This window comes from Rhinoderma darwinii, unplaced genomic scaffold, assembly GCF_050947455.1.
Source record: "Rhinoderma darwinii isolate aRhiDar2 unplaced genomic scaffold, aRhiDar2.hap1 Scaffold_889, whole genome shotgun sequence".
Lineage (NCBI taxonomy): Eukaryota > Metazoa > Chordata > Amphibia > Anura > Rhinodermatidae > Rhinoderma > Rhinoderma darwinii.
Genome location: NW_027464460.1, coordinates 36,756 through 56,466, shown reverse-complemented (window position 1 = coordinate 56,466; position 19,711 = coordinate 36,756). Strand labels below are relative to the sequence as shown.

The 19,711-nt window shown below is 51.4% G+C and overlaps 1 protein-coding gene across 1 annotated transcript in view; it reads right to left on the bottom strand.

The window, feature by feature from the left end:
• Positions 1–5,642: 5,642 nt before the first annotated feature.
• Positions 5,643–19,711, bottom strand: part of SLC39A4 (solute carrier family 39 member 4) — a 46,279-nt gene continuing 32,210 nt past the window's right edge. Inside the window, exons 5-11 of the mRNA XM_075849480.1 lie at positions 10,662–10,834; positions 10,381–10,527; positions 8,200–8,307; positions 7,730–7,781; positions 7,501–7,653; positions 6,539–6,726; positions 5,643–6,456 (exon numbers count right to left, since the gene is read on the bottom strand). Coding sequence (XP_075705595.1) covers positions 6,328–6,456; positions 6,539–6,726; positions 7,501–7,653; positions 7,730–7,781; positions 8,200–8,307; positions 10,381–10,527; positions 10,662–10,834 — 950 coding nt within the window. The 3' untranslated portion in view covers positions 5,643–6,327. The remainder of the gene's footprint in view (positions 6,457–6,538; positions 6,727–7,500; positions 7,654–7,729; positions 7,782–8,199; positions 8,308–10,380; positions 10,528–10,661; positions 10,835–19,711) is intronic.

Below are 19,711 nucleotides of genomic sequence, written 5' to 3'. Positions count from 1 at the left end.
CCGTGACCTCTATGTTTGTGTTGTAGTCTACATTATTGATATCTTGATTTTTTTTCTCCAGATCCTATGACGCATCAGAGACATGTCCGTCAAGTTTTGCTGCAGTTAAGGGAGAATCTTCTGTACGCCAAGTTGGAGAAGTGCGTGTTTCAAAAAGATGTTCTACCCTTCCTGGGCTGCATCGTCTCGAATCGAGGTCTCGTGATGGATCCTGAAAAGGTAAAGTCTGTCCTGGAATGGCCACGTCCTGAAGGCTTGAGGGCCATACAGCGCTTTCTGGGATTCGCCAATTTTTACAGGCAGTTTATTCCGAACTTCTCCTCACTGACTTCTCCTATCGCTAACCTCACTAAGAAGGGTATGAGCGCCAAGGTGTGGACTCCTGAGCCAGAGTCCACATTCAATACCCTGAAGAGTGCCTTCACCTCAGCTTCTATCCTCCATCATCCAGATGTATCTCTACAGTTCTCGTTGGAGGTGGACGCATCCTCTGTCGGAGCTGGTGCACTCCTGTTCCAGAGAGGTTCCAAGGGCAAGTCAATGGTATGTGGATATTTTTCTAAGCTCTTCTCTTCCACAGAACGCAACTGCTCGATTGGGGATCTGGATTTTTTGGCCATCAAATTGGCCCTGGAAGAGTGGAGACATCCCACTGAGGGCGCAGCTCATCCCATCCTGATTTTTACGGACCACAAGAATCAACGGCTGAACCCTCGTTAGGCCAGGTGATCGCTGTTCTTTGCAAGGTTTCAGTTTGAGCTCCATTATCGCCCGGCCGACAAGAATGTGAAGGCCGATGCCTTGTCCAGGTCTTTCAAGACAGAAGACACCATGGAAATTCCACAGAACATTATTGATCCATCTTGCATTGTCAACCCCCTGCAAGTTTGGGACATTTCTCCAGGGAGGACTATTTTGCGCCTAGCTGACAGAGGGAGAATCCTCCTCTGGGGACACTCCTCTACACTGGCAGGTCATGCGGGGACCCTTAAGACCTGAGATCTGATTGCCCGTCATTTGTGGTGGCCCACGCTGCCCAAAGACAGTATGGACTTTGTTTCTTCCTGTTCAGTGTGTGCAGCTAACAAGGTCACTCACTCCAGACCTGCTGGCCTGCTCCAGGCATTGCCCGTGCCCGATGCCCCCTGGCAGCATATAGCTGTGGATTTTATCACTGACAAGCCTCTCTCTGCTGGATGCAGTACTGTCTGGGTGGTGGTGGATCGATTTTCGAAGATGGCCCACTTCGTTCCTCTGACCGGTCTTCCTTCTGCTCCTCAACTGGCCAAGCTTTTCATCCAACACATCTTCCGCCTGCACGGCTTGCCATAGCATATTGTGTCTGATCGGGGGGTTCAGTTCCCCTCGAAGTTCTGGAGAGCCCTCTGCGGACTCCTAGGTGTAAAGTTGGACTTTTCCTCGGCCTACCATCCTCAGTCCAATGGTCAGGTTGAGAGGATCAATCAGATCTTTGAGAACTACCTACGCCACTTCATCTCCAAGCAGCATGATGACTTGGTGCAGTTGCTTCCGTGGGCTGAATTATCTTACAATAATCACACCAGTGAGTCCACTAGGAATCCACCGTTCTTCATTGTCTACGGCCAGCACCCACGAATTCCTCTCCCGGTGCCTGATAAATCAGACTTGCCACCTGCTGACGCTGCTTTTGGGGACTTTCTGCAGATCTGGCAGCAGACTCGATCCTCCATCCTGATGGCGGTCGACTGCATGAAGGGGAAGGCAGACACAAGGAGGAGAACCTCCTCAGTTTCTTCCTGGTACGAAGGTCTGGCTGTCCTCCAGGAATATTCGACTGAGGGTGCCATCATACAAATTTGCTACCAGGTTCCTCGGACACTTCGAGATCCTACAGCAGATCAACCCTGTCGCCTACAAGCTTTGGCTGCCTCCTACCCTCAAGATCCCCAACTCCTTCCATGTCTCCCTCCTGAAATTTGTGGTTTTGAACCGCTTTACCAAGACTCATAGCCCTGTGGTGGCCTCCAGCGGTCCTTCAGACGCTTTCGAGGTTAAGGAGATCCTGGACGTTAAAAAAATAAGAGGAAGAACCTTTTAATTTAGTCGATTGGACGGGGTTTGGTCCAGAAGAGAGGTCCTGAGAGCCAGAAGAGAATCTCAATGCTCCTACCCTCATTAAGAGGTTACTCTCTCGTTCTGGACCCAAGAGGAGGGGGCGTAAGGGGGGGACACTTTAACATCCGTGGTCGCTGACCACAAACTCCTTCCATCCAGTCGACGCCCTTCTCTCCAGAGATGTCTGCACATACGGCCGTCCTGTTCCACAGTGACCACCAGGGTGCGCTCGCGAGCTCTGTCCAGACTTAAGAAGCCAAAGCGCACGCAGGTGGGAGATTGAGCTGATTGCTCCCAGAGCACCCTGGGCTATAAGAAGGGCCCAGCCCCTTCCTCCCATGCCTGAGCGTTGTTTGTTGTAACCTAGTTTGTCTATGCAAATGGTCTCCTAGTGTTTTACAGTTCCCATTGTTCCCCATACCTGTATCCTGTGCTATCCTGGTCAAGTGCCATGCCGGGCTGTAGTCGTGCTGTGCTGTATTCCACGCCTGTCCTGCTACTCCACGCCTGATGTCTACCTGCTGCCTAGTCTCAGCCGAGCCTGTCTTGCTACTGTCCGAGCTGCCACAGGTACCCTATACGAACTATAGACTGTGACCTGCGTCCTGTTGGCCAGCTGCCATACCGTCAAGGTGGTACAGCCCAGTGGGTCCACGAACCCAACGGGACACAGGGGGCTGTGTGGTGCTATCTCCAGGGGGCTGTGTAGCGCTATCTACAAGGAGGGCTGTGTGTGGCGCTATCTACAAAGGGGCTGTGTGTTGAGCTAATTAAAGGGGGCTGTGTGGCGCTATCTACAAGGGAGCAGTGTGTGGCACTATCTACAAGGGAGCAGTGTATGGCACTATCTACAAGGGGGCTGTGTGTGGCACTATCTACAAGGGGGCTGTGTGTGGCACTATCTACAGGGGGCTGTGTGTGGTGCTGTCTAAAGGGGGGAGTGTGTGGTATTATCGACAAGGGGGCTGTGTGTGATGCTATCTGCAAGGGGGCTGTGTGTAGAGCTATAGAGCTATCTACAAGGGTGGCTGTGAGTGGCGCTATATACAGGGGGCTGTGTGGCGCTATCTCCAACGGGGCAATGTGTAGCTCTATCTACAGGGAGCAGTGGGTGTGGCGTTATCTACAGGGGGGCTGTGTGTGGAGCTATCCACAGGGAGGCTGTGTGTGGCGCTATCTACAGGGGGCTGTGTGTCGCGCTATCTACAGAGCACTGTGTGGTAATATCTACAGGGAGCAGTGTGTGGTATTATCTACAGGGGGCTGTGTGTGGCGCTATCTACAGGGGGCTGTGTGTCACGCTATCTACAGAGCACTGTGTGGTAATATCTACAGGGAGCAGTGTGTGGTATTATCTACAGGGGGGCTGTGTGTGGCGCTATCTACAAGGGACAGTGTGTGGCGCTATCTACAAGGGACAGTGTGTGGCGCATTCTACAGGGGGTTGTGTGTGGCGCTAACTATAAGGGATGGTGAGTAGGGCTTTCTACAGGGGGCTGTGTGTGGCACTATCTACAAGGGGCGGTGCATGGCGCATTCTAGAGGGGGCTGTGTGTGGCACTATCTACAAGGGGTGGTGTGTGGCACTATCCACAAGGGACGGTGCGTGGCGCTTTCTACAGGGCGCTGTGTGTGGTGCATTCTACAGGGGGCTGTGTGTGGCGCTATCTACAAAGGATGGTGCGTGGCGCTTTCTACACGGGACTGTGTGTGGCGCTTTCTACAGGGAGCGGTGTGTGGCGCTATCTACAAGGGGCTGTGTGTGGCGCTATCTACAAGGGGCTGTGTGTGGCGCTATCTACAAGTGGCTGTGTGTGGCGCTATCTACAAGGGGCTGTGTGTGGTGCTATCTACAAGGGGCTGTGTGTGGTGCTATCTACAAGGGGCTGTGCATGGAGCTTTCTACAGGGGACTGTGTGTGGCGCTATCTACAAGGGGTGGTGTGTGGCACTATCCACAAGGGACGGTGCGTGGCGCTTTCTACAGGGCGCTGTGTGTGGTGCTTTCTACAGGGGGCTGTGTGTGCGGTAATATCTACAGTGGGCTATGTGTGGTGCTATCTGCAAGGGGGCTGTGTGTAGAGCTATCTACAAGGGGGCTGTGTGTAGAGCTATCTACAAGGGTGGCTGTGAGTGGCGCTATATACAGGGGGCTGTGTGGCGCTATCTACAACGGGGCTGTGTGTAGCTCTATCTGCAGGGAGCAGTGGGTGTGGCGTTATCTACAGGGAGGCTGTGTGTTGCGCTATCTACAGAGCACTGTGTGTGGTAATATCTACAGGGAGCAGTGTGTGGTATTATCTACAGGGGGCTGTGTGTGGTGCTATCTACAAGGGACAGTGTGTGGCGCATTCTACAGGGGGCTGTGTGTGGCGCTAACTATAAGGGATGGTGAGTAGGGCTTTCTACAGGGGGCTGTGTGTGGCACTATCTACAAGGGGCGGTGCATGGCGCATTCTAGAGGGGGCTGTGTGTGGCACTATCTACAAGGGGTGGTGTGTGGCACTATCCACAAGGGACGGTGCGTGGCGCTATCTACAAGGGGGGCTGTATGTGGCGCTATCTACAGGGAAGAGTGTGTGGTAATATCTACAGGGGGCTGTGTGTGGTGTTGTCTACAGGGGGCAGTGTGTTGTATTATCGACAAGGGTCTGTGTGTGGTCCTATCTTCAGGGGGCTGTGCGTGGCGATATCTACAAAAGAGCAGTGTGTGGCGCTATCTACAAGGGAGCTGTGTGTGGCACTATCTACAGGGGGGCTGTGTGTGGTGATCTCTACATGGGGCAGTGTGTGGCATTATCTACAAGGGGGCTGTGTGTGGCGCTATCTACAGGGGCTGTGTGTGTGGTATTATCTACAGGGGGCTGTGTGTGGCGCAGTCTATAGGGGGGCTGTGTGTGGAGCTATCTACAGGGGGCTGTGTGTGGCCTCTTTAATTGTAAAATGTAGAATGTAAAATGTAGAAATGCTTTTATGCTCGAGTTACATGAAAAAGATTGTGAAAAAAAAATTACAGCTCATTGATTGGTAGAGAAAGCAAACACGGCAAGCTGGAAGGAGATGTCGGGAAAGAAGTTGGAGGGGGGGGACACCAATCTGAATCTTTGCCCCGAGTGCAGGAGAACCGAGCCACACCTCCTGGTTAAATGAGGGATATACTGTATAGAGTAATTTAAGTGATAATGGGAGGGGCTATATGGAGCTATGGGAGGAGTTATGAGGGATATACTGTATAGAGTACGTATAATGGGAGGGGCTACATGGAGTGATGGGAGGAGTTATATGGAGCAGGATTATACGCTGTATTTGTTGGGTCTGACGAGGTGGAGCATGACACAGGGATTCCCTCTTTAAATCTTCTTTGAATGTGGCACAAATAAAGCCGGGCCAGAAGATGGGGATAAATGGGTCGTGCCCTGAGCCTCCCTGAAGTCCCGCCATAAAATGGAGCTCGGCCCAAACACCATATTAGTAAATGTATTTATGCCAGAAAACCGGGTAGAGAATCCACATAAATCCTGTAAATCAGAAGATCACACCGGTCACTCCGCTTCTATCTCTTTTATTGGAGGCCGGCGGGCGCCCTGTACCAGACTGAGCCCCTCATAGTGCTACACAGAGACGTCCGACTCCCACCACTCCCATCATTGAAATAATTATAAAAATGTTCTGCAACCGGAGAGGCCATAATGGTGGAGTTCTGTTCTCAACAAGCCAAAGATGCCGATGGCATGGAGAGGCGGGAGACGACCTCAGTCACGGGTCACCGCTGGATGTCAATATTAAAGAGCAACTCTACCGGAAATCTACAAGTCTGAGGTATCCATAACTGCTTGAGTCGTCAACTCTTGTTATGCGGCAATCCATTCCCTCCCCCTCGTGTAACGGGGCGCTCTATAAGAGCTGGAATGACGGCCATATTGGTTTCAGCCATCTTGACAGAAGACGGTCACTCAAAGAGTTGTATCAACTGAGGATTTTTTATTTTTGGAGGGAACACTCTTTAAGACTGAATGTAGAGTCGCCCCTTGTTCTCTTGACATTGCAGAGTGAGGATCCATTCTTTACTTGTCATCCCATGATGTACTGGTGCCAATCCATGTGGGAGCCCTGTCACTGGGAGGAGGAGACAGTAGTGATGAGCGTCCGGGGACATCTGAGGAAGGTTTCCACTCTTTGGGGTGAGACCTCCTGAGTAATAGGAGTAGAATGGTGGCAGGGTTATGATTGGCTAAACAGCGATCTGCTCCTCATAGATGGACAGGAGGAGAAGGATGGCCCAGCCAATGAGGAGACCTAAATTGTGGAGGATGAAGATCAACCAAGGTCGTGGGTCCTTCACGTTCATCATAGCCGGCAGCTGCAGAAGAGGAAGAAGAGTGAGAGGGATACAAGACATGAGGGATGGTGAAAGCAGCACCTGGAACTCAACCAGTCCTTACCATGTCCACCAGTGCCACGTAGAGGAAGAGTCCGGTGGCCACTGTAAATATCCACTGCTGAATGGCTTCATTGGTGGCGATGGAAAGTGCGATGTACAAACCGATAAAAGAAGTGAGTGCACTGCCGAAATTAAGGAGAAGAGCCAGGCGGACACTGAGCCCCGCGTGAAGAAGAGCCGCAAAGTCACCTGAGGAAAACAGGTCAAACTACAAGGTCATGAAATGCGGCCAACGTATGCCACACAGGCGCCCCACAGCTGTCAGATAATGCTCCACGCGGGGCACGAGACTCACCCCTGACCCCATCCAATCACATCCAGACTCACCTACAAACCTGCGGGATGTCTTCTGACCATGAGGTTATTATGATAGTAAAGATCAGTGTCACCCTGCAGTAGGCGGAGCTGTTTCTATTTGTCAGTGTCACCCTGCAGTATGTGGAGCTGTCTCTATTTGACAGTGTCACCCTGCAGTAGGCGGAGCTGTCTCTATCTGTCAGTGTCACTTTGCAGTAGGCGGAGCTGTCTATCTGTCAGTGTCACCCTGCAGTAGGCGGAGCTGTCTCTATCTGTCAGTGTCACTTTGCAGTAGGCGGAGCTGTCTATCTGTCAGTGTCACCCTGCAGTAGGCGGAGCTGTCTCTATCTGTCAGTGCCACTTTGCAGTAGGCGGAGCTGTCTATCTGTCAGTGTCACCCTGCAGTAGGCGGAGCTGTCTCTATCTGTCAGTGTCACCCTGCAGTAGGTGGAGCTGTCTCTATCTGTCAGTGTCACCCTGCAGTAGGTGGAGCTGTCTCTATCTGTCAGTGTCACCCTGCAGTAGGTGGGGTAGGTGTCACCCTGCAGTAGGTGGGGTCAGTGTCACCCTGCAGTAGGTGGGGTCAGTGTCACCCTGCAGTAGGTGGGGTCAGTGTCACCCTGCAGTAGGTGGGGTCAGTGTCACCCTGCAGTAGGCGGAGCTCACCCAGCTCGTGTGGCAGTTCATGGCAGAGAACAGCTAGACTTGTGGCCAGACCCGTTTTCCACGATGATGCGAATGCAGCTCCCATTGCCAAGCCGTCTGCAAAATTATGGATGGCGTCTCCTATGGTGATCATATACGGAAGCATCCGCAGCTCTGCAAGGAACAATCCAAGATGACAATGGACACAGAACGTAGGGACAGAATTATGTTCTGAATGTTCTGGACTTACCCCGACTCCTCACTGCGCTCCTGCTCTTCTGAAACTCAATATCTGGACTGACCTGGAACCGGAAACAGCAGAATTAGAATCACCCCTCATACCGTACCCCAAAACAAGAGCTGTGACCTGCTGGGACAAGGCATCTGATACGGGACTATGTGGCTATGATGAGAGTAGTGGGTGAGCGGACCCTCTGAAGGACGGCACATATGTGTGACCCCCCCATCCCCGTGACGCCATCTTCAAGCTTTAGGAGTTTCATGAATGGCCACCAAGCTCCATGAAACATGAGGAGAGTCGATCAAGAGCTTCTCCTGCACTTATTATATCAGGCAGTGCTGAGGAGGGAACATGATAGCACTGCCTGTACTGATCCTATGGGGGTGCTAGACCGGGCTCAGATACACATCTCCCTGGAGTCTTACTGTATGTCATGGTGTCACTCTTCTCTATTATGAAGCCTCTCTGCACTAACATACCAGCTCTGTCTGGGACATGGACTGCTTCTTCCTCTTTTTATCCTCATGGAAGTTCTGCAGGGATAGCCCGTGGTCGCAGTGTCCATGGTCTTCATCATCGTCATCATCCTAAGAATGAAAGAACAACAATACAACATGTCAGCATCCAACTCTCCATCTACTTATTGTGTGACCATCAGAAGAAAGAGACTGACAACTCTGTGACATATGGAATTGTATTTCATGGAGGTGTCTGTGAGCATTGCCGGTCACCTGCCGAAGACTGCAGGACTTTGTGGGGTTCAGACTTTTGGGTACTGTCTCCTGTCATATCCTAGGAGGGTTTCACCTTCACTAATTCATTGTCTGATTGGTCAGGGACTGCCAGACCGGTGAAGGTCTCTGGTTCAGTCAGGGTCTCCGGTCCAGTCAGGGTCTCCGGTCCAGTCAGGGTCTCCGATCCAGTCAAGGTCTCCGATCCAGTCAAGGTCTCCGGTCCAGTGACGGTCTCCGGTCCAGTGAGGGACCCCGGTCCAGTCAAGGACCCCGGTCCAGTCAAGGTCTCCGGTCCAGTCAAGGTCTCCGGTCGAGTGAGGGTCTCCGGTCGAGTGAGGGTCTCCGATCTAGTGAGGGTCTCCGGTCCAGTGAGGGTCTCCGGTCCAGTGAGGGACCCCGGTCCAGTGAGGGACCCCGGTCCAGTCAGGGTTTCCGGTCCAGTCAGGGTCTCCGGTCCAGTCAGGGTCTCCGGTCCAGTCAAGGTCTCCGGTCCAGTCAAGGTCTCCGGTCCAGTCAGGGTCTCCGGTCCAGTCAGGGTCTCCGGTCTAGTGAGGGTCTCCGGTCCAGTGAGGGTCTCCGGTCCAGTGAGGGTCTCCGGTCCAGTGAGGGACCCTAGTCCAGTGAAGGACCCCAGTCCAGTCAGGGTCTCCGGTCCAGTCAAGGTCTCCGGTCCAGTCAAGGTCTCCGGTCCAGTGAGGATCTCCGGTCTAGTGAGGGTCTCCGGTCTAGTGAGGGTCTCCGGTCTAGTGAAGGACCCCGGTCCAGTCAGGGTCTCCGGTCCAGTCAGGGTCTCCGGTCCAGTCTTTGTCTCCGGTCCAGTCAGGGTCTCCGGTCCAGTCAGGGTCTCCGGTCCAGTTGAGGGTCTCCGGTCCAGTGAGGGTCTCCGGTCCAGTGAGGGTCTCCGGTCCAGTGAGGGTCTCTGGTCCAGTGAGGGACCCCGGTCCAGTGAGGGACCCCGGTCCAGTGAGGGTTTCCGGTCCAGTGAGGGTTTCCGGTCCAGTCAGGGTTTCCGGTCCAGTCAGGGTCTCTGGTCCAGTCAAGGTCTCCGGTCCAGTCAAGGTCTCCGGTCCAGTCAAGGTCTCCGGTCCAGTCAGGGTCTCCGGTGCAGTCAGGGTCTCTGGTCCAGTGAGGGTCTCCGGTCTAGTGAGGGTCTCCGGTCCAGGGAGGGTCTCTAGTCCAGTGAAGGACCCCAGTCCAGTCAGGGTCTCCGGTCCAGTCAGGGTCTCCGGTCCAGTGAGGGTCTCCGGTCCAGTGAGGGACCCCGGTCCAGTGAAGGACCCCGGTCCAGTGAAGGTCTCCGGTCCAGTGAGGGTCTCTGGTCCAGTGAGGGTCTCCGGTCCAGTCAAGGTCTCCGGTCCAGTGAGGGTCTCCGGTCTAGTGAGGGTCTCCGGTCTAGTGAGGGTCTCCGGTCTAGTGAGGGACCCCAGTCCAGTGAAGGACCCCGGTCCAGTCAGGGTCTCCGGTCCAGTCAGGGTCTCCGGTCCAGTCACGGTCTCCGGTCCAGTCAGGGTCTCCGGTCCAGTTGAGGGTCTCCGGTCCAGTGAGGGTCTCCGGTCCAGTGAGGGTCTCCGGTCCAGTGAGGGTCTCCGGTCCAGTGAGGGTCCCCGGTCCAGTGAGGGTCTCCGGTCCAGTGAGGGTCTCCGGTCCAGTGAAGGTCTCTGGTCCAGTGAAGGTCGCTAGTCCAGTGAAGGTCGCTAGTCCAGTGAGGGTCTCCAGTCCAGAGAAGGTCTCCAGTCCAGTGAGGGTCTCCAGTCCAGTGAGGGTCTCCAGTCCAGTGAAGGTCTCCGCTGCTATTTCTGCCATGGTTTGTTATAATAACATGATGCGTGAGTAGCCGTCTATACTATGTCTGAACCCTGGAGACTTTTCAGCTCAGTGTCTTCCTCCCGCACTGATATTCACATACTTTACAATCCCCTTATTCACCTCATGTTTCATCAGTAGCCCAAAGATCTTCTCCAGGAGGAAGAACGCATAGAGACCACCCAAGACAGCCAGAAGTTTCCAGACATGAGTGTTGTCTTCTTCTTCATGATTGTGAGCGGCGTCGCTGTGTGAGTGAAGGCCCAGGAACTATAGAGGAGGTAGAACATAGACACTGTCAGAAATTAGCTGACCACCACTAAATGCCCCTTAGCCTCTCTGTGCAGTGTATCAGCATCGCCAGTAGGGGGCAGTACAGTCTAATAATGGAGTACTAGTGATACCTGTGGGATAAGGTGCAGAATCGCATCTCCAGTCAGGGACCCCACCGCCAGGCTGACAAAGAACTGAATGACGTACTGGTAGACAGCAGCGCAGGTTGTACACAGCAGGACCACAATCCCAAATAGTGCGCACAGGCACACGATTAGCGTGGCGATACTGGCGTAGATATATTCTGGGGAGCACAGCCAGGAAGGGAGTCAAAAGTCACACTTAAAGGGATTTCAGATGGTAACATATAATTGTATCAGGATGCACTCACTGTCTTATGGCCTTCAATAGCTCTGCTTGCTGTCAGTGAATATATATATTTACTTACATCTAGGAACTATAAACCCATCCTGACATCGCACATCTCACAGCTGAGAGTTTGCCACAATTTTATCTACTACAAATCCCCTTTGTCTTCTAAACGACTTAAGTTTACTCTCTCGAGAAAAAGGCGTTTTACCACAAAACATCCCTTCACCCACCCAATAATTTATATTCCTTATTTTAAGAAATTCCTGAAGTTTCCAGTTATGAAAAGAGGTGTAGACTTCAAGGAGTCCAAGTTCCCAAGATCTGCTTGACCTGATGCCACAGAAGAAACCTTCCCTATACAGAGGAAGCAGCAGAGATCTTTGCCAGTCAAAGACCAGCCCGGAGGTTTCTCCAGATGCAAGTCTGGCCTCCATGACATAATCCCACCCGTTTGACCTTCATGACATAATCCTACCCGTCTGACCTCCATGACATAATCCTACCTGTCTGACCTCCATGACATTATCCTACGTGTCTGACCTCCATCACATGGTCCAACCTGTCTGACCTCTATCACATAATCCTACCTGTCTGACCTCCATGACATAATCCTGCCTGTCTGACCTCCATGACAGAATCCCACCCGTCTGACCTCCATGACATAATCCCACCCGTCTGACCTCCATGACATAATCCAACCTGTCTGACGTCCATGACAATCCCACCCGTCTGACCTCAATGACATAATCCATCCAACCTGTCTGACCTCTATCACATAATCCTACCCGTCTGACCTCCATGACATAATCCCACCCGTCTGACCTCCATGACATAATCCAACCTGTCTGACGTCCATGACAATCCCACCCGTCTGACCTCAATGACATAATCCATCCAACCTGTCTGACCTCTATCACATAATCCTACCTGTCTGACGTCCATGACAATCCCACCCGTCTGACCTCCATGACATAATCCTACCCGTCTGACCTCCGTGACATAATCCTACCCGTCTGACCTCCGTGACATAATCCTACCCGTCTGACCTCCATCACATAATCCTACCCGTCTGACCTCCATGACATAATCCTACCTGTCTGACCTCCATGACATAATCCTACCCATTTTACCTTCATGACATAATCCAACTCGTCTGACCTCCATGACATAATCCTACCCGTCTGACCTCCATCACATAATCCTACCCGTCTGACCTCCATCACATAATCCTACCCGTCTGACCTCCATCACATAATACTACCCGTCTGACCTCCATGACGTAATCCAACCTGTCTCGCCTCCATGACGTAATCCTACCGTCTGACCTCCATCACATAATCCTACCCGTTTGATCAGGGGCATAGCTAGGGGGGGGGGACAGGCGGGGCATGTGCCCCGGGCGCAATTAAGAGGGGGGCGCCAGATCTTTTGTACCAGTGGAGCGACATCGCGCTTCCGTCGATGAAAGGCGCTGACTGACAGTGAAAGTCATCCTGCCCAGCCAATCAGCGCCTTTCATAGATGCTTCATTCAACCCCAGGAGACCTGTGCAGAAGAGAGCAGGTCTCCATTGCTGCCGGCCAGCGAGGGAACGGGATTAAGGTGAGTTTGAATAGTTTGATATTTTATTGCAATAAAAAAGTGTGTGGCTTTATCTATGGGGGGCTTTATCTACAAGGGGGGGGGCTTTATCTACGGGGGGGGGCTCTATCTACTGGGGGTGCTATATACTGGAGTAGGCTATCTATGGAGCACCATATACAGGGGTGGGCTATATCTACAGGGGGGGCTATTTACATGGGTGGGCTATCTGTAGAGCACTATATACAAGATTGGGCTATATCTACAGGGGGCTATATACAGGGGTGGGCTATCTATGGAGCACTATATACAGGGTTGGGCTATATCTACAGGGGGCTATATACAGGAGTGGGCTATCTATGGAGCACTATATACAGGGTTGGACTATATGTACAGGGGGCTATATACAAGGGTGGACTATCTGTGGAGCACTATATAAAGGGGTGGGCTATCTGTGGAGCACTATAGGGGGAGCTATTTGTGGGACACTATACAGGTGTGGGCTATCTGTGGAGCACTATATACAAGGGTGGAATATGTGGAGCACTATATACAGGGGTGGGCTATCTGTGGAGCACTATAGGGGGAGCTATTTGTGGGACACTATATACAGGTGTGGGCTATCTGTGGAGCACTATATACAAGGGTGGACTATATGTGGAGCACTATATACAGGGGTGGGCTATCTGTGGAGCACTATAGGGGGAGCTATTTGTGGGACACTATATACAGGGGTGGGCTATATGGGGGCACTACCTACAGGGGGCTCTATGGCAGGCACTATCTACAGGGGTCACAGTGTGTGTATGAGTGTGTGTGTGTGTGTGTGTGTGTGTGTGTGTGTGTGTGTGTGTGTGTGTGTGTGTGTGTGTGTAGGACACAGTGTATGGTGCTATTATAATTAGAGGTGCAGTTTTTGGCACTATTATATTTAGGGGCATTGTGTGTGGTATAATGATAACTTTATCTTTATTTATAGGTGTAGAAATGTTGGAAAAGTGAGAAGCTGAAGACATCTGAGCGGCAAACTGCAGAAATGGGCTGTGACCGGGAGAAGTCATCATAGAGGTCTGGACCGGATGGAGAAAAAGAACTAGAATCTGAGACGTCACCGGTGAGTCACTTAATGTAAATCTTCATTCTGCCTCTAATCAGCACTGTAGTCACTGTATGATCTGCAGCGAGATGATGGGTGGTGTGATTATGATATGATTTATTTTTTGTGAAACAGCAACTCCCAGCATATCCATACCATTGTCCGGGCCATGCTGGGAGCTGTAGTTTTACGCCGTACAAACCTATACGGCAGGGGTTGCACTAAATTGAGCTGCATTTGTACTGGGGCTGTATATATGTAATGAGCTTGGTTCTGGTGCTGTATATATGTAATGAGCTTTGTTCTGGTGCTGTATATATGTAATGAGCTTTGTTCTGGTGCTGTATATATGTAATGAGCTTTGCTCTGGTGCTGTATATATGTATTGAGCTTGGTTCTGGTGCTGTATTTATGTACTGAGCTTGGTTCTGGTGTTGTGTATAGAACCATATTGCTTGTAAAATGTACAAATGTTTTTATGCTCGAGTTACATAAAAAGAAATGTGGAAAAGAAATGACACGTCATTGATTGGTAGAGAAAACAAACATGCCGAGGGGGAAGGAGATGTCAGTAAAGAGGTTGGGGTGGCACCAAACGGAATCTTTGCCCTGGGTGCTGGAGAACCTAGCTACACCTCTGCGTCTGACCTCCATGACATAATCCTACCCATCTGACCTCCATGACATAATCCTACCCGTCTGACCTCCAAAACATAATCCTACCCGTCTGACCTCCAAAACATAATCCTACCCGTCTGACCTCCATGACATAATCCTACCCGTCTGATCTCCATGACATAATCCTACCCGTCTGACCTCCAAAACATAATCCTACCCGTCTGATCTCCATGACATAATCCTACCCGTCTGATCTCCATGACATAATCCTACCCGTCTGATCTCCATGACATAATCCTACCCTTCTGACCTCCATGACATAAACATACCCGTCTGACCTCCAAAACATAATCCTACCCGTCTGATCTCCATGACATAATCCTACCCTTCTGACCTCCATGACATAAACATACCCGTCTGATCTCCATGACATAATCCTACCCGTCTGATCTCCATGACATAATCCTACCCGTCTGACCTCCATCACATAATCCTACCCGTCTGACCTCCATGACATAATCCTACCTGTTTGACCTCCATCACATAATCCTACCCGTCTGACCTCCATGACATAATCCTACCCATTTTACCTTCATGACATAATCCAACTCGTCTGACCTCCATGACATAATCCTACCCGTCTGATCTCCATGACATAATCCTACCCGTCTGACCTCCATCACATAATCCTACCCGTCTGACCTCCATCACATAATCCTACCCGTCTGACCTCCATGACATAATCCTACCCGTCTGATCTCCATGACATAATCCTACCCGTCTGATCTCCATGACATAATCCTACCCGTCTGACCTCTAAAACATAATCCTACCCGTCTGACCTCCATGACATAATCCTACCCGTCTGATCTCCATGACATAATCCTACCCGTCTGACCTCCATGACATAAACATACCCGTCTGAAGGCCCTTTCACAAATAGAAGTAGGTTGTTGGCATAGAGAGAGATTAGTCCTCAGCCCTGAACCCCTCTATCGGATCACTGAAACTTATTGTAATTGCCAGAGGTTCAACTGCACAAAGCAGGGGGTGAGGGGACCACCATGTCTAGGACTTCTCTGTAGTTGAAAGTAACCAGATATCGTACCACTGATGGTAATTCTGGCCTTCCATTTAAGGTAGATGAGTTTGATCAACACAGGCCACAGGCACCTCCACTCCACACGGACGACCCACCTCCAAGGACAGTATGGAGAGGAGGTCACCACAGCTGCCACTTCCAGGTTGGCGTACAGTCTCCTGACCTTTGACACTACCCGACTCTGTGTCCTTATCTTGTTTCAGAATTAAGCTTCTGTCCTGATATATTGACTCCAGAGGACAACCCATCACCAAAGCCGCGTTAAACACTTCCAATAATCTTTTAATATTTCATCATCCATGTGGGACGTCCATCATGCCCGGGGGTTATAACATATTTCCGTCACTTCTTGTAGGGTTATCGGCTCATCCAACCATTCGCTCGCGGCATCCTCAAAGGTCGGGATTTGAAGGTCATTTAAGAAAAGCTCCGTCCCCCTCTCTTTCAATTCCTTATTGGAGGAGGAGAGCTTCTTATAGAGGGTCCCCAACACCTCCAACTCTCCCCCTCTCTCCACTTCTCTGGACTCATTTTCACTTTGCTTTATAAGCTCAGATTCGTTTTGAGCACTTTTTAACCTAGTCCAAATGTACCCAGTTTACCCAGTCATTATATACAGAAGCTTTTGGAAAAAAATTCCTTCTGCGGACACTTCTGGTTTTACGTTTCAACGCTGCGTGCTCCTATTTATCCTTCTTCTCACCGTCTAGTCTGAACCGATAATTGCAGAAAAGTCCGACGTACAGCCCTCAAATTATTCTCCTTTTCCCTCTACTTTCTCTACAAATTGATCATTCCTTCATACAAGGCGCCTCTCCGGAACGTCTTAGCCGTATCCCGTACAAGCAGTTTATTAGCCGATCCAGCAGTCAGCGGAAATAATCGTAGCATCACCAAGTGAATCACCTCTGGGCCGGCGTCATTGACCAGTGCGGGATTTATGAGAGCTTTATTATGTCGTATTTTCACCAGTAACCTGATCCGACACTGACCTCGCCTCATGTGTTGTACTCTCGGCTCTAGCGATCATTTCATTATTGGCAGATCTATGGGTGAAATTGCGTCATGCGTTTTATTATAACGTGCATTCCACTGGATGGGTCCCGCTACTCCTCACTTAATCTCATGCAGCATCTTTTACATAAAATTGCATGTACTACAGCATGAACCGACGCCGTCATCTCATTCTTCTGTGACGGACCCCGTATCAATGACGGGGGAGCCCCAAGCGATGACTCGCTGAGCGCAGCGCCGGGGTCCGCCACAGGCGCCTCTAACCTCCCTGCTACATATAGTGTAAATCCACACATAGCATCAGGCAGGTCTCACCATAGAATCTATAGCTCTATCGGATGTATGGCAGATCCAGTCTCATTCAGGACCGCGCTATACGCCAAGTCGGGCTCCGCCACCTCCACACTGAATCACGTATAAGACATATAGGTTATTAGGCTCCGCTAGGGCCATTTATAGCTAGGGAGTGATGTTCGTCTTCTGGTGAGTCTCACCTTCCATAGTTACAGTTTCGGCAGAGTACGTCAGCGCGTAACTTAATCCCACATCTCTGAGTCCTCGCTTTACATTTTTCTCCGTTTTTCTGTGAGGTTATGGAGAAGTCGGGGGTTTCCTTACACCAGACCACCGGCTCTGCACGGTTTTCACTGTCCTTTTTTCCTGTAGAGCAGCCTCACCATCCATCTGACAGAACATTTCTAGTATTGTATTCCTGCCGTGATTCCAGGGTCAGGAGTTTATGACCCCTCTATACACTTCTTCCTAGCGCCCATTTCTGGAGGATTTTAATGTGGTCTCTATGACCCCCCCCTACTCACCTTCTGTAGGAGTTCATTGGGGTCTCTATGACCCCCTACTCACCTTCTGTAGGATTTTAATGGGGTCTCTATCACCCCCTACTCACCTTCTGTAGGAGTTCATTGGGGTCTCTATGACCCCCCTACTCACCTTCTGTAGGAGTTCATTGGGGTCTCTATGACCCCCTACTCACCTTCTGTAGGATTTTAATGGGGTCTCTATGACCCCCTACTCACCTTCTGTAGGATTTTAATGGGGTCTCTATGACCCCCCTACTCACCTTCTGTAGGAGTTCATTGGGGTCTCTATGACCCCCTACTCACCTTCTGTAGGAGTTTAATGGGGTCTCTATGACCCCCCTACTCACCTTCTGTAGGAGTTCATTGGGGTCTCTATGACCCCCTACTCACCTTCTGTAGGATTTACACCGTTTTTAACCCTCAAACCTTATTGCAATCTTACATTTTGCTTCTATTTTCCGCCATTCTTACAGCTGGTTCTGATTTGTTGGCTTTGTGAGGACCAACATTTATCCAACGTATTTGACTTCTCACTGTTGTCGGTATTATGCGCCATTTATGAGGGCACTGCTGCTGCTTCACCTCTTGTCTCTGCCTCCGGACGTAATACAGCCATTCTGATAAGCGTGCCTCTGTTATAGCCAGATTCTGTGGGCCGACTATGTCCGTAAACAGCGTCTCTGGCGACGCACGGTGGTCTAATCAATGAATCTCCGTCTTCAGCTTTCCCTTATTCTAGATTTTCTTGTATTGTCCAGGCTCAATACATGTAATAAAGACTTGTAGGAAACGAGGTTCTCTCACCCGTCTTGTCGACCAGAAGTTTCCTCCCTTCTCTTCCTCCACAAGATATTAGCCCACGTGCGCCCAGACGGCTTCGGCAGATATTACCACTTGACCGGCGGTTACAGTGTTCTGTGTCGCTTTCATCCAGACTCCGTGGCCACAATCAGTTCACCAGCGGCGGTGGTGACTTTCCAGCAGCAGGTACTCCAATGGTGCCAGGATTTAACGAGTATTCCTCTCCGGATAATACTATGTTTACCCCCATGATGCACCTCAGAGCGCCAACATTACTATTGGCTCAGACAGTAGCGTGCTTCATCACGCCACTACATGCTCCTCCTCTGGACACCCCCATTCAGTCCCTGTAGATTTGAGCCAACCATATGGCTGTAGCTGTCTTTGTAAACCCAAGGGGCCCCGTCTGGTGATAGCTTATCAGCGCCAGCCTTAGAATAGATGGCGCCCCATGCGAAATTATCTTTCAGCGCCCCACCCCATCATAAAAAATGTCCCATAGTAAAGTATAATGCCCCCACACAGTATTATGCTCCCGAAGGCTGGGTTCACACGAGGTCATTACGTCTGTAATTGACGGACGTATTTCGGCCGCAAGTCCGGGACCGAACACAGTGCAGGGAGCCGGGCTCCTAGCATCATACTTATGTACGATGCTAGGAGTCCCTGCCTCGCTGCAGGACAACTGTCCCGTACTGAAAACATGATTGCAGTACGGGACAGTTGTCCGGCAACGAGGCAGGGACTCCTAGCGTCGTACATAACTATGATGCTAGGAGCCCGGCTCCCTGCACTGTGTTTGGTCCAGGACTTGCGGCCGAAATACGTCCGTCAATTACAGACGTAATGACCTCGTGTGAATCCAGCCTAAGTGCCACATGCAGTATATTGCCCCCTGTACTGCCCCTACACAGTATAATGCCCCCCTCCCCTGGCTGCCACACACAGCCCACACCCTTGTAGATAGTCCTCCTCCCCGTAGAATGTGCCATTTTCCCCTGCCTCCCCTTGTAGACAGTGCTATACAGCCCACACCTCCCCCTTGTAGACAGTGCCATACAGCCCCCACCTCCCCCTTGTAGACAGTGCCATACAGCCCCCACCTCCCCCTTGTAGACAGTGCCATACAGCCCTCACCTCCCCCTTGTAGACAGTGCCAGACAGCCCTCCACCTCCCCCTTGTAGACAGTGCCATACAGCTCCCCACCTCCCCCTTGTAGACAGTGCCATACAGTCCCCACCTCCCCCTTGTAGACAGTGCCATACAGCTCCCCACCTCCCCCTTGTAGACAGTGCCATACAATCCCCACCTCCCCCTTGTAGACAGTGCCATACAGCTCCCCACCTCCCCCTTGTAGACAGTGCCATACAGTCCCCACCTCCCCCTTGTAGACAGTGCCATACAGCTCCCCACCTCCCCCTTGTAGACAGTGCCATACAGTCCCCCACCTCCCCATTGTAGACAGTGCCATACAGTCCCCCCACCTACCCCTTGTGGACAGTGCCATATAGTCTCCCACCTCCCCCTTGTAGACAGTGCCATACAGTCCCCCACCTCCCCCTTGTATACAGTGCCATACAGTCCCCGCACCTCCCCCTTGTAGACAGTGCCATACAGTCCCCGCACCTCCCCCTTGTAGACAGTGCCATACAGTCCCCGCACCTCCCCCTTGTAGACAGTGCCATACAGTCTCCCACCTCCCCCTTGTAGACAGTGCCATACAGCCCCCACCTCCCCCTTGTAGACTGTGCCATACAGCCCCCACCTCCCCCTTGTAG